The 16,355-nt window shown below is 31.3% G+C and overlaps 1 protein-coding gene across 3 annotated transcripts; it reads left to right on the top strand.

The window, feature by feature from the left end:
* Window positions 1–399: 399 nt before the first annotated feature.
* Window positions 400–14,986, top strand: LOC106720648 (fatty-acid amide hydrolase 2-A). 3 transcript variants are annotated; one of them, XM_014515377.2, is made up of 9 exons: window positions 400–527; window positions 9,535–9,717; window positions 9,941–10,160; window positions 12,374–12,591; window positions 12,850–12,979; window positions 13,327–13,466; window positions 13,630–13,770; window positions 14,153–14,422; window positions 14,601–14,986. In XM_014515377.2, exons 2-9 carry the CDS (start codon window positions 9,541–9,543, stop codon window positions 14,955–14,957), a joined length of 1,653 nt encoding a protein of 550 aa, XP_014370863.2. In that variant the 5' UTR covers window positions 400–527; window positions 9,535–9,540; the 3' UTR covers window positions 14,958–14,986. The 3 variants fall into 3 exon arrangements, with proteins under 3 accessions (XP_014370863.2, XP_014370862.2, XP_045534882.1); XM_014515376.2 differs by lacking the exon at window positions 400–527 and adding an exon at window positions 5,305–5,630; XM_045678926.1 differs by lacking the exon at window positions 400–527 and adding an exon at window positions 7,037–7,073.
* The last annotated feature ends 1,369 nt before the right edge of the window (window positions 14,987–16,355 follow it).

The raw sequence follows: 16,355 nt of genomic DNA on the forward strand, positions 1-16,355 counted from the left end.
ATTTCCATGAATCTTAAAATTTACGCAACCTTTACCACTCAACACATATTTGCTTTTGAGATTTATTAACGCAGCTATCATTGTCCATTCAAATAAAATCATCCATCCTTCATTCTACAAACATTTACTTACCCCAATTCAAATACGTCTAAATTATAATAGTAAACAAAAAATATTATTTTAATTAAAAATGAAAAAGCGGATACAGACAATTTTTAAGATAGCTTATAGGCATTTTGATAAATTTTCTTATTCAAGACATTTTATTATCTTTTCCTAATATCATGACATACCCATACAATATGTAGATTTTAAAAGAAACTGAAAGTAAGTGTTTATGGCGGGAGAGATATGGAGGCGTTCAATTTTGGCGCGGACGCGTGAAGTCTTCACCGTGCCGGCGTCGGTGGCGCGTGTCACCGATCTCTGTCACAATCGCGCTTTTCTTTCGAAAGAACGCGTTCTTTTTATCGATGGTTTTTTTGTTTTATTTTATTATTTAAAGAAGCAAAAAAATTTTTTAAATTGTAAGTAAAAAATTATTTTCTTAAAATTTTTAATTAACACTATTTCTATATTATTTATTGGTTGTAAATAAACTTAATAAATTATATTGATTTTCAAAATTGTTCGATGCTTGTTTATACATTTTTTTGTTTTTGCAAAGTGTCTAATATTGGCATCGCGTGTGCAATCAATAAGATTGTAAAATGCTCTTTTTTCGTGAGTCTCATTAGTATTTAAACGATTCTATTGGACGGTTATTTTTTTGATAGTATACTCTGCATTAGTATGAGTTGAATTAAGTGGACGTTATTAATTTTTTATTTTTATTTGCTAACAACATAACAAAACATTTTAACGAAAATTTTAACTATTTATTTTCGTTAACACTTGTAAGCAGTGACAGTAAGTGGCAGTGGTGTTCTGTTTTTCTTTTAATAAAAAACTACAAAATTTTTAAGCAATTTAAAAATAAATAACAAATTATTTGAAATATTATGTGTCACTATTACCACATGTATGCAACCGTAAATAACAACTCATGTCAAACCATACCACCAAACTATAACCTGATACAATAGTTTCCATGGCCAGAATAGTCAACATCTTACCCGGCATTCGTTCAATGACATACTAAGCCATTGATGATGCTGTTGCTAATAGTCCCGTTGTAACACAATTACTATCGATTTCTTATAGAGCAGCAACTCTGTGACCTGCATTTATATTACCGTAATCATAGATTTAGAAACTTCTAGAATGAGCGTTCCATACTTTTCCTTTTAATAGCAATACCGATTATAAAATTACAACATTTTATGACAATTGGAATAAATAACTGAATTGATTTTGGCGAGTTTGAAGTAATTTAATGCGTATTTTTCTGAGGATATATGTGCGATCAGTCGAACTTATAAGTCTTTTTAATTAAGACCGAATTCTAAGTATCACTGAAGCGCGAACATTACGTTATCTTTTTCATTTATCGTTGCTATTGATGTTACTTTTGCTGCAAGTGAACGACGTATGCAATAGAAAGTGTACTTACGTAGCACAAGTACATCGGTACCTCGACACAGTTGCGGTACTGCGGATTTCTCTTCAGTTCAACCTGACTTGTAAGATTACTCTTTTAATGCGTGCCTAATGTCATGGGATTATGAATAATGAATTATTTATGAACTTGCGAATATTAAAACGAAAATCTTTATTGTGTTAACGGAATGAAGTTGTATGAACAAGACGCTAGCTAAATATATTTATTTGCTGTAATTATTTATTTAACAAACTTTAACATTACGGTTATGAGAAGGTAACGAATAACACCTATTCCTGAACCATTTCATCTTAATCTAATTTGTCGTTTTTGTTGATCTAAATCGTCGAATCATCTAAATTCTTTATGTTAAGATAAAATATAGAAGCAATTACAATCTTCTCGTTTATATTCCTAATATAAGGTTTGGAACTATTACTTTAAAATAGTATAAAACATTCTGTTATCAAGGATGGCCGTTGGATGAAACATTGCCCTTTTAACCCCAGTTGAGGACAGATATGTGTGTTATCGAACAACGTAAAAACAGTTAAAAATTTAAAGTCCTACAGTTGCAGGTCTTGAATGATATCGTATTAGCAGTATCGCTGTAATCTTGAATTTTTAATAACCATTTTGATAGTTATGCATCCCTCACGTCTGATTTAATATTGACTCGCGTCCACTCCATTGAGATCACGTACTGTAGCGATATCACAAACTGATTAATAACTAGATTAAATGTCGATAGTAATACTATTAAGTAACTTTGATATGAAAATAAATGTTACTGCATCAAGCCATCATTGTTATCTTTTACCGTCTTCTGTCTGTTTGGACTTGGTAGGTAAATAAAAGAAATTAAAGCCATAACACTTAGGATAAATAAAAAACAATATTATCACCGCTTTCATTTTCTTTGAAAAATTATACATTATGGAATCCCACAGTAAGAGAAAAAAATTATCAAGAAAGCACACAAGTGTTAACATAGTTATTGTTATTTTAGACGATATTTCAAGAGCTACTAAATAAATAGCTAGCTAAATACTAGTGCGATTTGTAAATAATATTCTATGTATCGAATTTAAATACAGTATGCCAGCTAATATATACTGTTTTAAACTCTTCGTGTATTCTGCAATCGAATGTCAAGTGTATTTACATACTATGTAAATAATTTAATATGTACTTATATCAAACAGTTACACTTACATTTTAAACTAACTACTTACTTATATAAGCAACATAATGAATAAAACAAATACGAAAATGTTACTGTATTCATAAAGGTTTATACGTGTATTTTATAAGTTTAAGTTAAATATTACTGGTTTATTTTATGTTTAAAACGAACAACGATAAACTAATAAGGCATCTATAATAATACGTATAATATTTTCAACACACAATATTTTTTTCTTTCTTCTTTAGTTTTATTTTATTTTTTTAGCTCCTATATTCTCTACTTATGAATACTAAGCGACATGACATTTAATTTCTACTTACTTACTTACTACAAGATAGGTGCTGATTATTATCATAACATATCTTTTATAATTTTGTATGGACGAATGTGTGTTTATACTTAACAAACATACATGACGTTAAATCATCACATACATTGATCCTATTCTCTATTACTCGGATATTAGATTACGAAAATATAAAGTAACTGCTGGATTTCAATGCAACGGTGCAATGTTCCACCAAGTCGAAAGGAAACGCAGCTAGTGGTGCAAGAATTGCAGGACTTACATTTATATGGTTGACAAACGCTATTCGTATCTTTGTAAAATGCTTTAGTATGTTTTTGTAATAATAACAGTTTGCATACAACCCTAGTTAAAACCACCGTAATATATACGATGTGCGAAGTGTGAAAATTAAATAACTTGATACAAAGTTATTTAATTTTATGGTTTGAGTTATTATTTGTAGATGCAGCACGCTGTTACTGCCATCAAATGCAATAACAATTAGAGAACAACATGGTTGTAATAATAAGAAACATCTACATCATCTAAGATAATTTTATCTGTTGACATTGAATTGGAAATCCCATAATTAGAGTTGACAGCCCTATAAAAGGAATTTGTGAAACAACCTCACTCCGTTCAAATACTGCGTAACAACTGCAAGTATTAACTTACGTTTTAGTCGGACTTGAAATAACATTCTTGTTTAGCAACATTTTAACCATGGGTACGATGTTGATAAATTTTAAGTAAGTGATACAATGGGTAAATAACATAAAAGTGTGTATCATTTTTATTTAGACGTATTAACGAAAAAAAATACTCAATAGTAACAAAGCTCTAGATAATAAATCCTGGATAGAGGAAGATAACCCATGTTATGATCATTATAGACAATACATAAGTCATATAGATGAATAATGATGTACTTCGTGACTATTTTTTGTATGAAACATATATTAGAAGTTAACTTTTAAAATCGTTTACGTAACCTCATATTTATTAACATCGCTAACTTAGCGAAACTTAGATATTACAAAAAATCATTATCAAAATGTAATTTACGTTATGAGATTATATACTCATTGTAAATGTAATTTTTACATTAACGAGAAGAATTTTATCTCGGATTGTCAATTTCAAATGAATACGTCTACAAGGAAGAAGATAAAAATAACAAAAAAAACCATTTTACATTTTTATTATATAAAAGTTGTAGCCATCATTTTTGTATCTTTTGCATGAATTAGCAGGATGATTTTTTATAATGCACTAGCTGTTGCACGCGACTCCGTCCGGGTCAAATTAAAAAATATTAATAAGTAGGCTATGTGTTATTCCAGACTATGTTCTAGGACCCGTTGAGCTTAGGTTCGGAAAATACTTTCAAACAAACATCCATCCTTCTAAACTTTCGCATTTATAATGTTAGTAAGATAAGCTTAATAGTAAGACAATGACTCACGATGATGCCGGTGTCGGCACCGACTAGTTTCAAGCCCCTTGGGAGCTCTTTTTCAGGGTGAGTGGGAATGATGTTACTTTGCAGATGCGACCCGTCCCAGTTAATCTAAAGAAGAGCTCCCGATGGGCTCGAGATTAGTCGGTGCCGACACAGCATAGTTTGCGTTTAGCCGTTTATATTTACATTTTACTCACATATCTTTAGTTTACTAGTCCCGATTACTGAAATATATTTGTATTGTTGTATTTAAATCTCGAAGGAAAAATAGTCGTAAACTTTACTATGTTTATCCTTACCATCGATTTGATTTACCTTCCTTTTCTCTCTTCCTTGAAGTTTTATCACGTGCAACAAGTTTTATATAGTTACGTGTATTGTATTTAATAGGAAAATGTACGTTTATAGTCTACATACTGTGCCAATATAATACTAGAAAGACATTATTTATTATACAGCTTGTGTCGAATAAAATAATAATAATTTATATTTTTTTAATTAATTAATTATTAAAAAAATATTTACTTTACATCTCTTGATATAAATATAGCCTGCACTTGACTTATTAAATCACATAGTTTATGTACATTTTATAGCACATTTATACAACAGTCGTTGTTTGTTTAACATATAAGCACCTGTTACCACTTTCGTTACAATAAAGAATATTAATTACAACTTAAATATATGCGAATGTGGACCTTATGTGCTGCTCATAATTTGACAGTTCGTATTAATTAAAACACAATGATCGCAGTAGTGGGTACTCCATCGCATACTGAATACGTCATATAAGATAACAAATATCACTCGCCTTTGTTTGTATCATTGAATGTTTTGTAGCAGTCGCCTCAGACGGTTTGACCCAATGACTTAGTACTTGTCGTGTTTACTACAACTTGTAACGTAAATCATGGATGTTACAATCGGGAGTGTGTGTTTAGTATTTTTTAATAAGACAACTAATTTTGTAACGCGGTTATTATTAATATTATTAAGTGCAAGTGTGTATAATGGCTTCGTTATCGCCGAAGTGTTGTTGAATAATTCGAACTTATGGTATCCGCCATGGCTGTCGAAAGCAAATGTTAAATTACAACGTTTGTTGTATAGTTTTGTTAATATTTACTTTGCGACTGTTGCGAGGAAGGTATTTATAAATTTTAATTACCTTTGACAAGACTGCATTGTTAATCAACGCATAATTATAATAAGAAATACAAATTTATTTTATTACGAGCACAGTAAAAAATAATTAATTTTATAAACTTAATAATTGTGCTAAAATTTTTCAGAAATACAAAACATAACAATTTTTTTTTTCCTTTATTTCTGAATAAGCAAATGAAGTAATAATACAAATAGGCCTAAAAATAGCTGTCGCCCGCGAATCAGTCCACGTAGAATTAAAAAAAACTTAATTAGTGGCCTATGTGTTCTTCCAGATTATATTCTACATATATACCTAATTTCAGTTAAATCTGTAGAGCCGCTCTTCACCTTCTAACAAACATCCATCTAACCAACACATTCTCAATTTATAAAATTAGTAAGATGAATTAATTAAGACTGTGGTAATTTCCAAAGTGTATAAAAGTAAAGAAAATTAAGCGGAACCAGAACAACTTTGAACGGTACAAATGTAGGCCAATACGACAGGTGTGCCTATCGACTATATTGGTCAAGACATATGTATTTTATCATTTATTTAACTAAAAGAATTAATTATCATTAATTATCTGTGGAACTGTTTTGATAGCTTCACTGGTTCATGACGTATAAATAATGGAATTAATTAAAAAAAGAAAAGACTGCTACATCGTTATAGGTAATAAGAATCGAAGTTAAACTAACCACTCAAAATGATTCACGACTATTTTGGCATCATATAGATTAGATATATGTCAAAGATAAAAATTAAGTAAATGTCTATCTCACTGATATTATAAATGCGAATGTTTGAATGGATGTTTGTTCGAAGGTAACTCCAGAACGACGAAGCGGATTGCGATGAAATTTGGCATATAGATCATAGTATGGAAGAACACATAGACTACTTAAGGTTTTTTTTTCCGCGTGGACGGAGTCGCGGGCAACAACTAGTTTTACTATAAAACTCAAATAATATAAAATTCAAGACGACTTTTAAATTTAATTAAAAACAAGGAAATAATAACACATAAATATTTAAGTCGATGCTGTCGATTTGATTTTATTATCTACACTGTCGCAACATACGTAGATATAAAATTAGATTTCCTATTTGTATATCATAATTTTTTTAGGCAATACTTCAGTAGGAAAACATGCACATGCATATAGTCTAAAAGACAACGCGTCAACATTTGCTAAACATATTAGAGCTACAAATGTAGACCTTGCACACCATAAGATGTGGTGGAGTAACTTCAAACCCCGAATCCACTCAAAATGATTTTGTTTCGGGAGAGCTGCAAACAACTGTTCTTTTGGAACCTCTATGGACGTTATTTTATGACTGTATTATGACAATATTATACTTTTCTAGTGTGTTAAAAATTCACCTACAATAAACAGTCAAAAATCACTAGTCACATTACAAATGCGTCAGGATGTGAGTATGTCGCATAGGGGCAATAGCTATTCTGTGAGTAAAAGTATAGATTGAAATTGTACCTATTGACATATATATTCGACTGTGTACCAAATAAACTAGAAAATATTGGACCGATTTCAATAATTCTTTCATGATTGTAATGATACATTTTCCCTGAGTAAAATAGGCTATATTTAATATTGTTTGAAATATTTAAAAATAAATATCCATCGAAAGACCGCTACTTAAACATAAACATTTGTCTCTGATTCTATAGTAAGTAGTAACAAGATATTCCGGTTTCAAACAAATATGTCACACATTCCTTACTTCTTAAAAGGCCATCAAAGTCATTACATAATTGCTCACTATACTAATATAGATTAATTGCTAAAAATTGTCTAAAAATTAAAGCACTATGGTGACTTTGTTTTAATATGTGTATAAAATTTTAATTCTTTGTTAAAAAACAATATTAATAAATAAGAATTAGTCTTGTCTTCAAAGTAGGTTAGCATTAGCCATAATTTTTATTATAATCATATAAAATTTAAATTAAAAAAAAACGCCTCACACGAATAGGTTTTTATGAATGCAGAAAGCAAATGTGTATTGTAATTTTCATTAAATTACGGAAATTTATCGGTTTCTTTTTTCCTTACTTCTATTGTTTTTTAATTAGTTTTTGCGGTAAAGGACTAAAAACTCTGACGAACACAATAACTGATACTATCTGTATGACAGCTAGGTATGTAAATTATTAACATTTAAAATAGTTTTCTTTTTCAGAAAATTTTAACACATTTATTTACATGTTTTCTAAATTTATTTACCTGTGCTATAACCTGTTTGTATTATTAACTTCAGAAGTATAATATCTTATTAATATTATGAATGCTAATTATGAATAGGTGGATGTTTTTAAAAAAGAAATCTGGTTGACATTTGCCGATAAAGTTGAACATAGTCTGGAAGAACGATTAGGCTATTAAGTTATTTTTACGCGGTTATTTTATATTTAAACGCGGGCGACAACTATTTAGTACTTTGAACTTTGATACTTTACTTTGATACTTTTTTTTCGTAATATTTGACAAACTACGAAGTAACTAAGTAGGAATCGAACTGCTAACTGTGAGTCCATACGATCGAATGTTGATAGTCTGTGCATTTTGAGGTCAGAGTTCTTGCTATTCGCAAAATTAGGCAACCTACGAGTATATAACCTTACTGTTAGTTTACTTTGCATGTTTTGTTTGATGTTTTTAAAAAGGAATCTGGTTGACATTTGGTAAAAATGTTGAACATAGTCTGGAAGAACGATTAGGCTATTAAGTTATTTTTACGCGGTTATTTTATATTTAAACGCGGGCGACAACTATTTAGTACGTTGAACTTTGATACTTTACTTTGATACTTTTTTTTCGTAATATATGACAAACTACGAAGTAACTAAGTAGGAATCGAACTGCTAACTGTGAGTCCATACGATCGAATGTTGATAGTCTGTGCTTTTTGAGGTCAGAGTTCTTGCTATTCGCAAAATTAGGCAACCTACGAGTATATAACCTTACTGTTAGTTTACTTTGCATTTAATTGATGATCTACGGTAACTTGGTTTGAGGCTCTTATCCTTGGTTTCTGAGACAAAAATTTCTGTATTAAACATGTCCTCATCACACTCTTATCTTTTTTAAAACAGAGATAACAATATTTTATTTATTTATTTATTTAAATTTTAATATGTATTATACAGGGTTTTTGGTTTCATAAAGCATTGCAAATAATGCAAAAGCCAACTATTAATTGAAGAAAAGAATGAAGACAACTACAAAAATAACTCCTCTAAAAATACGAATAAATTATGACAGCAATTACTTTACAAAATCCAATTTACATTTATGAGAACATAAATGAAGTAGATAGTAGAAATATGCGAAGTAGTAATATATTAATTAATTAAGAAACGGCTTAACTCACGTTTGATCGTCCGGTGACGGCACCGACTAGTTTCGGACCCATCGGGGGTCCATCAAACGTGAGTTAAGCCGTTTCTTAATTAATTAATTATGATGTCTCACGAAAGTTTAAACAATTTAATAGTAATATATTTTAAAACTAGTATGCAAAAGATTAGGTTAGAACGAAATAATCTTTTGATTTATATGTGTCATAATAAAATGAAAAATTAATTAATTACTTAAAGGCTTAAAGGTTAAAAATACATTCATACACAATTAAAAACTTCGAATATTCTCACCAACAATACTTCCGTGAGATGTTCTGTTAAAAAAGTCAAAGATGTATTAAAATGCAAATATCTTAAGTTATAAGTACATAAAGTAAGTTATATGTTACGAGAAGTAACAGGAGAGTTCGTGGTATTGTAATGTAACAAAATTGAACATTAAATATGTTTCGTCATCAAAAATAACGTTACTTCAGACCGATGATAACATTTTTTCCTTTTTCGTTTCAGACAGTCATGATGCCCTGGTTTTTACGACGGTTTCTGCGATTTCTGGTTTCACTGCTCGCCATAATAGTCATACCAATTACATGGATTGTGAACAAACGAAGAAATGGAACTTGTCCACCACCAACGAATCCTTTGCTTTTCAAATCAGCTACCACCTTGACCAAGATGATAAGAAACAAGCAGGTAATGGGGATGAATATCATTACACTAAAATTTTAAATACACTCTGCATATTTTTTTCAAGTACGAAGTAAGATCACTTACCGTTAACTGCCATAATATTTTTTCAATCTATATGGTTGTCCATGTTTATAAAAAAAAGTGATGACAAAATCTTAATATACTTACTGCAAATAAACATAAACAACACAATTTACTAACTAATTTTTGTAATCAATGTTTTCAGTTAAAATCCGAGCAAGTGGTATCGGCGTATATTGAACGATGTAGAGAAGTGAATCATTACTTGAACGCCATCGTCGAGCCTCGCTACGAGCCGGCCCTAAGAGACGCCAGGCTCATAGACAAGATGTTGGAAGCTTACACTGGCTCTACAGACATGCTAGCTGAGATGTACCCGCTTCTCGGTTTGCCTATGACGGTCAAGGAGAGTATAGCGGTCGAAGGTAACCAGTTTATCTTTAGCCTTGTACAATATATCGTCTTAATTTATATAATTGTGTGTAGTCACGCTGACCGTGGGTTAATGAGACCAAAATCTCTGTATAAAACATTCAACATATAAATCTATATGCATATGAACGGGGATTTTGGACTCAAAATCCCACGATTTGTCTCTATGCTGCCACGTGCATAAGCTCATACTTCTGGATCTAATACTATTAAAATATTTTAGTTATTGGTCACCCATTGATCATGAATTCATAATCAAAGATTTTCTTTTAATAGTTTTACAGCACACCTTCTTTACATTAACTTTAACGGAGTTATAACAAAACATAACGTTCGCAAAATTTCCTTAAAAAGAGGTAACTATTACAAAGTTTCGCTTCGAATAGCTAACGGTGCTCAAACAGTGCTCGCAAAGATTTCTACCTTGTCCTAGTTCCTAAAATATAATTTAAAGAGAAATTATATATCATTATACATACTTATATTATTGGTTGTATATTTTGTAACAGATAACGTTAGAAATATAATAAAATTCAGATAAAGTAAAATCTTTTTTTTTTGCATTTTTCATAAAGAAATGAATTGAATCAAATTTGCCAAAGCCCAAATCTGAAAGGTTAATAGTTTCTTACTAAAGTGTACCACAAAACTGTAAACATTATGGTATAGTATAGGTGTCTCTTCACTCACTTTGATCATAATAGAAATCAAAGTTGTATAGGTATGCACTTGTACATAATTTAACACGAGGTGTGTGAGGTCAGGTGATGATGGCGTAATTTGTAGTGAAACAAAGACGATTTTCAATATACTTAATAAAGTATTAATCATAATAATAAAATTATATTGCGCATAATATAATTAAAATAAGTAACAAGCTAAATAAACCATCTGGTCGACATATTTTAATTATAATATTACATTTTACTATTTGTCATAAACAGATTATTGTGAATTACATATAACGTTATTTAATGTTATTTACAATGCTTTTAATTATTTATTATTGATAACCTTTACAACCTAACGAATAATCGAATGGAATAACGCGATGTTATAAACTAAACCGTTGCAATTTCAATGTTAGATTCAGAATTAATTGTAACGGCTTATTATATTCATATTAAATTATTCAAACTTTCGTGAGACATTATCACTAACTTATATAGAAACGGCTAAAACACTCACGTATATATATCCGGTGTCGTCACCGACTAGTTTCGAGCCCTACGGGGGCTCTTCATCAGGGTGAGTGGGATTGGTATTGCCCCCCGCCCCCTCAAGACGCGCCCTAAGAGCGCAGGCGCGCAGTGAGCGACGGGCCGCGTCCGCGAAATAATACCAATCCCACTCACCCTGATGAAGAGCCCCCGTAGGGCTCGAAACTAGTAGGTGACGACACCGGATATATATACGTGAGTGTTTTAGCCGTTTCTATATAAGTTATATTCATATTATATATATTTTTAATTTTACTGTTAAAAAAACTGTTGTTTTTAAAATAACTATAAATACTGTAAGTGGATAATAAGCCAATTTATAATCACGTCTTATATAAAAAAATCTCAGTCATGTTTTCCTGAAGACGCAATTAGAATGTCTTATCAAAAGAACTTACCATGACACGTAAAATAATAAATTATTGGTAATTATGTTAGGTATGGCAGCTCTCTCGAGGTTCATAAATGTTAGAAAATAAAATACACATTTAACTTGAAAATGTTCCGTAACTAGTTGTTGTCTATATCATGTATTGAACAATAATTACTTCGACTAATTTGTATTTAATAGCTTAAAATATTAGCTTCGTTATTTTTACGAATTAGGTGATATCTAAAATAAAAACTGAATTTCGATATTCAATAAAACAGTATGTTAAATTTTTCATCCTCAAGGCATTTTCTGAAATCTTTTCGGGATCCTTCCTAATTGCATTAAATCTGATTGCCCCTTTATAGCTTTTTCAGTTAGGTTCTCTCCTTCATATTAATTTGTTCTTTAAGGATACCTCAAATTTTGAAATTAATATGATTAGTATGTATTAATTCTTTTAGCTAACAAAAAATCTTGCATTCAAGTACCTACAAACTGTTTAGTGATTGAACTAAGAGTATAGAGGCGCGGGAGTACCCACGCCAAGACAACCGCGGTCGAATCATCCTTGTCTCGAAGGGACTAAAGGCAATTTTGACCCTTTATTTTCCAGGTATGTGTAATGACTCCGGCACGGATTGTGACGTTAGGAATCCAGCAAAGAAAGACGCAGAAATCGTTAGACTGGCTAGAGTCGCTGGAGCGATTCCAATAGCTGTGACCAATACACCTCAACTCTGCATGAATTGGGAGACGTACAACAACGTCACCGGTATCACGATGAATCCGTACAATTTGAAACATACCGCCGGTGGATCTTCTGGTGGTGAAGTAAGTTTTTTCTGAGAAAAGATGTATCTATAATTAGTAAACTCTGGGGTAAGAACATTGTTTACAAGCATTATTAAACTATGAATAAATCATTTAATTGTACCCAATTACTTTTAAAACGATTGCGATAATTTTTTTTACAAAAATGTTATTTGAATAACTAACAATAATAGGTTATGCATTAATTCTATGTATAATAGTATTCAATGCTACTCGAATGTGAACATTTTTTTAGAAAAACAAATTCGCTTTTTCCAGGCTGCACTAATTTCCGCCGCGGCATCCATTATGGGCGTGGGTTCAGACATAGCGGGTTCTTTGCGGCTACCACCTATGTTTACAGGAATATTTGGTCACAAGCCTACACCTAAATTGTTATCAGTTGAAGGTACGACATAATAATAACTATTTGTTAGTAAAAAACAAAAATGTATGAGATTTAAATGTACGAATCGAATGTTACAAATCGTAAAAATCAGTTTATTTGTCTAAGGTATAGGTGGTCTGTGAATGTGACCTGATTTTCAAACACTCAAATACATACAAAAAACCATACATGCATACGCTCTAAAAACATCAACCTTCTGAGTCAGTCGGGTAAAATAGACTAAATAGAAAATATTTAACCATACTACTGCAAGAAAAGTCTTTAAGTAGTCTCCCTTAGAGTAAGCAGCGGTAAGTCCTTAGTTAGAAAATTAAAGTCAATACTTATGCATAATTTTTTGCTTCTAGGACATATACCTGACAGTTTGGATCCACAGTTTGAAGAATATTTTACAGTAGGACCGTTAACACGATATGCCGAAGATTTGCCATTACTTTTAAATGTTTTAAAACAGCCTGGTTCCCCTGAAATTCCGTTTGATAAACCTGTAAGTTGAAACTTCCAGTTTTTTCCTTACCCCACTTACAATATACTTGTTTTATACAGAAATATTTAAACTTACATAAGTACTAAGCTCTCATCCTAACTACTATAATAGTAAATACTTTTATTCTGCATGCAAATGTATAAAAATCCTTCAAACGTTTCAGATAGATTTCCAAAAAATTAAATTTTATTACATGTATGGCGAAGGAAGTGATGTCACAGATAAAATTGGACCAGATGTTAAAAAAGCTATGGATAAAGCTAAGGGATACATACAACATACATATAATGTACAAGTTGAAGAGGTAAATAATGCTTGACATTTACATTACGAGAATTCAGACACAGTCAGTTGTGTTTGTAAACGTTTTATAATTTACCGTCGGTGTCTAAGAAAAAAATATATTGTCTCTTGTTTTGTCAAAGATAATGATGACGATATGTTTTATACAGAGATTTTGGTCTCAGAAACCCACAGTTAAAAACGTCGAAATCTATAAATTTTTAGTAGCGTTATCAAATTGTTTTGTCACATTTTTTTCTATATTTCTATGTCTTAAATTTCGTCCTGTTCGTAAATCTTGACTTTGTAACCAATATTAGGACGTAGGATAAAATTTAAATAGTATGGCTTCGGAGTGTGGGTACATTTCTTAATATTTACAACGCTTTGTTGATACTTTGCAGCTGAAAATTAAAAACATCCAACACATGTGGGAGATAAGTGTCAGAGTTCTTTTCAAGATAGAACATATTAGAAATATTTACACAGATCCAGAGAGGCAGGAGTTTTGGGTGTCGACGTGGCCTGAGGTTTTAAAGAAATTGCTTGGTGTCTCAAGACATAACTTCACATGTGTAGCTTATGGTCCAGTAAAGAAATTCTTTGACGCTTTACCATCAGGGTATTATAAGAAACTAGTTGAAATGTTCGAAGAGATTAAGACTGATTTCCAAGTAAGTAAAGTTATATTACGATTTATAATTAAGATAGTTACGATCTTAACTACATGTCCAAAAGACACAGAATATTTTGTAGATTACATTCATCAATAATTTGTAAATTTAAACTCATAATGTTAGTTGCTCGTAGGTCATTATAAAAAAAAAATGTTAACAAATGTTATTGTTTCAGAAAGCTTTATCGGAGAACGCGGTGCTGTTATTCCCAACGTTTCCTTATCCTGCTCATGTGCACTACAAAATATTCTACAAATTTTTAAACTGCGGATATTTAACGATATTCAACGCGTTGGGGTTGCCAGTAACAGCGTGTCCTATAGGATTCACAGATAAAGGGTTGCCAGTTGGGATACAAATAGTCGCCGGCAGATACAACGATTATTTAACCGTAGCTGTTGCCAAAGAATTTGAAAAAGCTTTCGGTGGATGGATCCCACCTAATACATCATTAGAAACTGTTCAAAAGTATAAAAACTTAGAACTTGGTGAAAAGGATATTAATTGTAATTTAAATATCGGTAATGCGTAGCACATAACATAATGAATAAATAAATAATGCAATAAGTTACAGATTGTATGTAATAAACTAGTTAAGGTGTGTATAATAAAGAATATTTTATATTTTTACTAATGAATTTGAGTATATTTAATATTACCTGATCTAAATATCTTTTTATATTTATATAGCAAGCGGCCACATGAATTCGCCGAAATGGCGAAGCGACCGCTGCCCATAGACATTCGCAATTGCAAATGCGTTGTCTACCCTCAATCGACGAAGGAGGGGGACGCACAAAAAGAGAATATTTAACCTTCCTATGCATCTCCTCCTCCATCAAATCCACATCCCTTTCCCATCCTGTCCTTATAAGAAAAGGGTGGGAAGGGAAAAAGGACTAAAATTAGGCCTCCGGAACGCACACTCGTTAGAAGAAACGCGGAATTACATCCACTTCACACCTGTCTTCTGTGTGGTTCTCTCCCTATCATTCACTTTTCTTTTCACTGAGAATTAAAACAAAAATAACATTCAATCTGTAACGTTACACTACGAGTAAGTAGTACTAGTAGTATACTCGTAATAGAAATACTTTAGTTTAAATGACATGTGATCCGACATAAAAGTAACAAATCTAATTATCGCTGTTTTCAAATAATAATACTATTAACAAGATTTTACCAAATTATATAAATTGATTTGAAATGTAGACAGTAAGGAACTTCTTTTTTATTTCAATCTTACTAATAAATGCGAATGCTTAGATGGATGGATGGATTGTTAGAAGGTCTCCGAAACAGCTGAACGGATCTTGATGAAATTTGGCACAGATGTAAGACATAATCTAGAAGAACACATAGGCTACTTATTATCTTAATTAATTCCGCGCGGACGGAGTCGCGGGTGACAACTAGTTCTTAATAAATATAAAAGTCCAAAGAACTTAAGACGACCTTTAAAAACACTACCGTGAAGTAGACTTCGCTCTTTTTTGTTATGCTGCCGAGTGCCCAGTTTAAGTTTTTTCATATTGATAACCAAAAACATTAAAAATCTACTTGACAAAAATAAAAAAGAAATGCTTCTCTATTCAGGATAGTTAAAACAAGGAAGTTAAAAGCGTTATCGATTAAATAATAATCTTCTGCTCTTGAAATTGCCACAAGGCGAATGTAACAACCTTCTACACCGCTAATACGATTACATCCCGGCCTAGACCTCACATAGGGTGGTCCTTTCTCGATGTTTTTTTTTAATATAATGTTTTGTTATTTTTCAAAGAAGTCTTCTAGGAAGCAGCTGATGATGATTACGAATTCAATAATTTTATCTTGTTCTCCACGTATAAACTTGAGCGAATATTTCGAAAGTTAAATAACACTCATGCTTTTGTTGCAAATATTTATAGATAGATGTTTTATTTTTTCA

The sequence above is a fragment of the Papilio machaon genome, chromosome 8, assembly GCF_912999745.1.
Source record: "Papilio machaon chromosome 8, ilPapMach1.1, whole genome shotgun sequence".
NCBI classification, from domain to species: domain Eukaryota; kingdom Metazoa; phylum Arthropoda; class Insecta; order Lepidoptera; family Papilionidae; genus Papilio; species Papilio machaon.

Coding starts and splice junctions, on each gene's coding strand:
- LOC106720648 (XM_014515376.2), top strand. CDS start 5,394: ATGGATGTTACAATCGGGAGTGTGTGTTTAGTATTTTTTAATAAGACA. Junction 9,718..9,940: donor AGATGATAAGAAACAAGCAG/GTAATGGGGATG, acceptor CAATGTTTTCAG/TTAAAATCCGAGCAAGTGGT. Junction 10,161..12,373: donor GGAGAGTATAGCGGTCGAAG/GTAACCAGTTTA, acceptor TTTATTTTCCAG/GTATGTGTAATGACTCCGGC.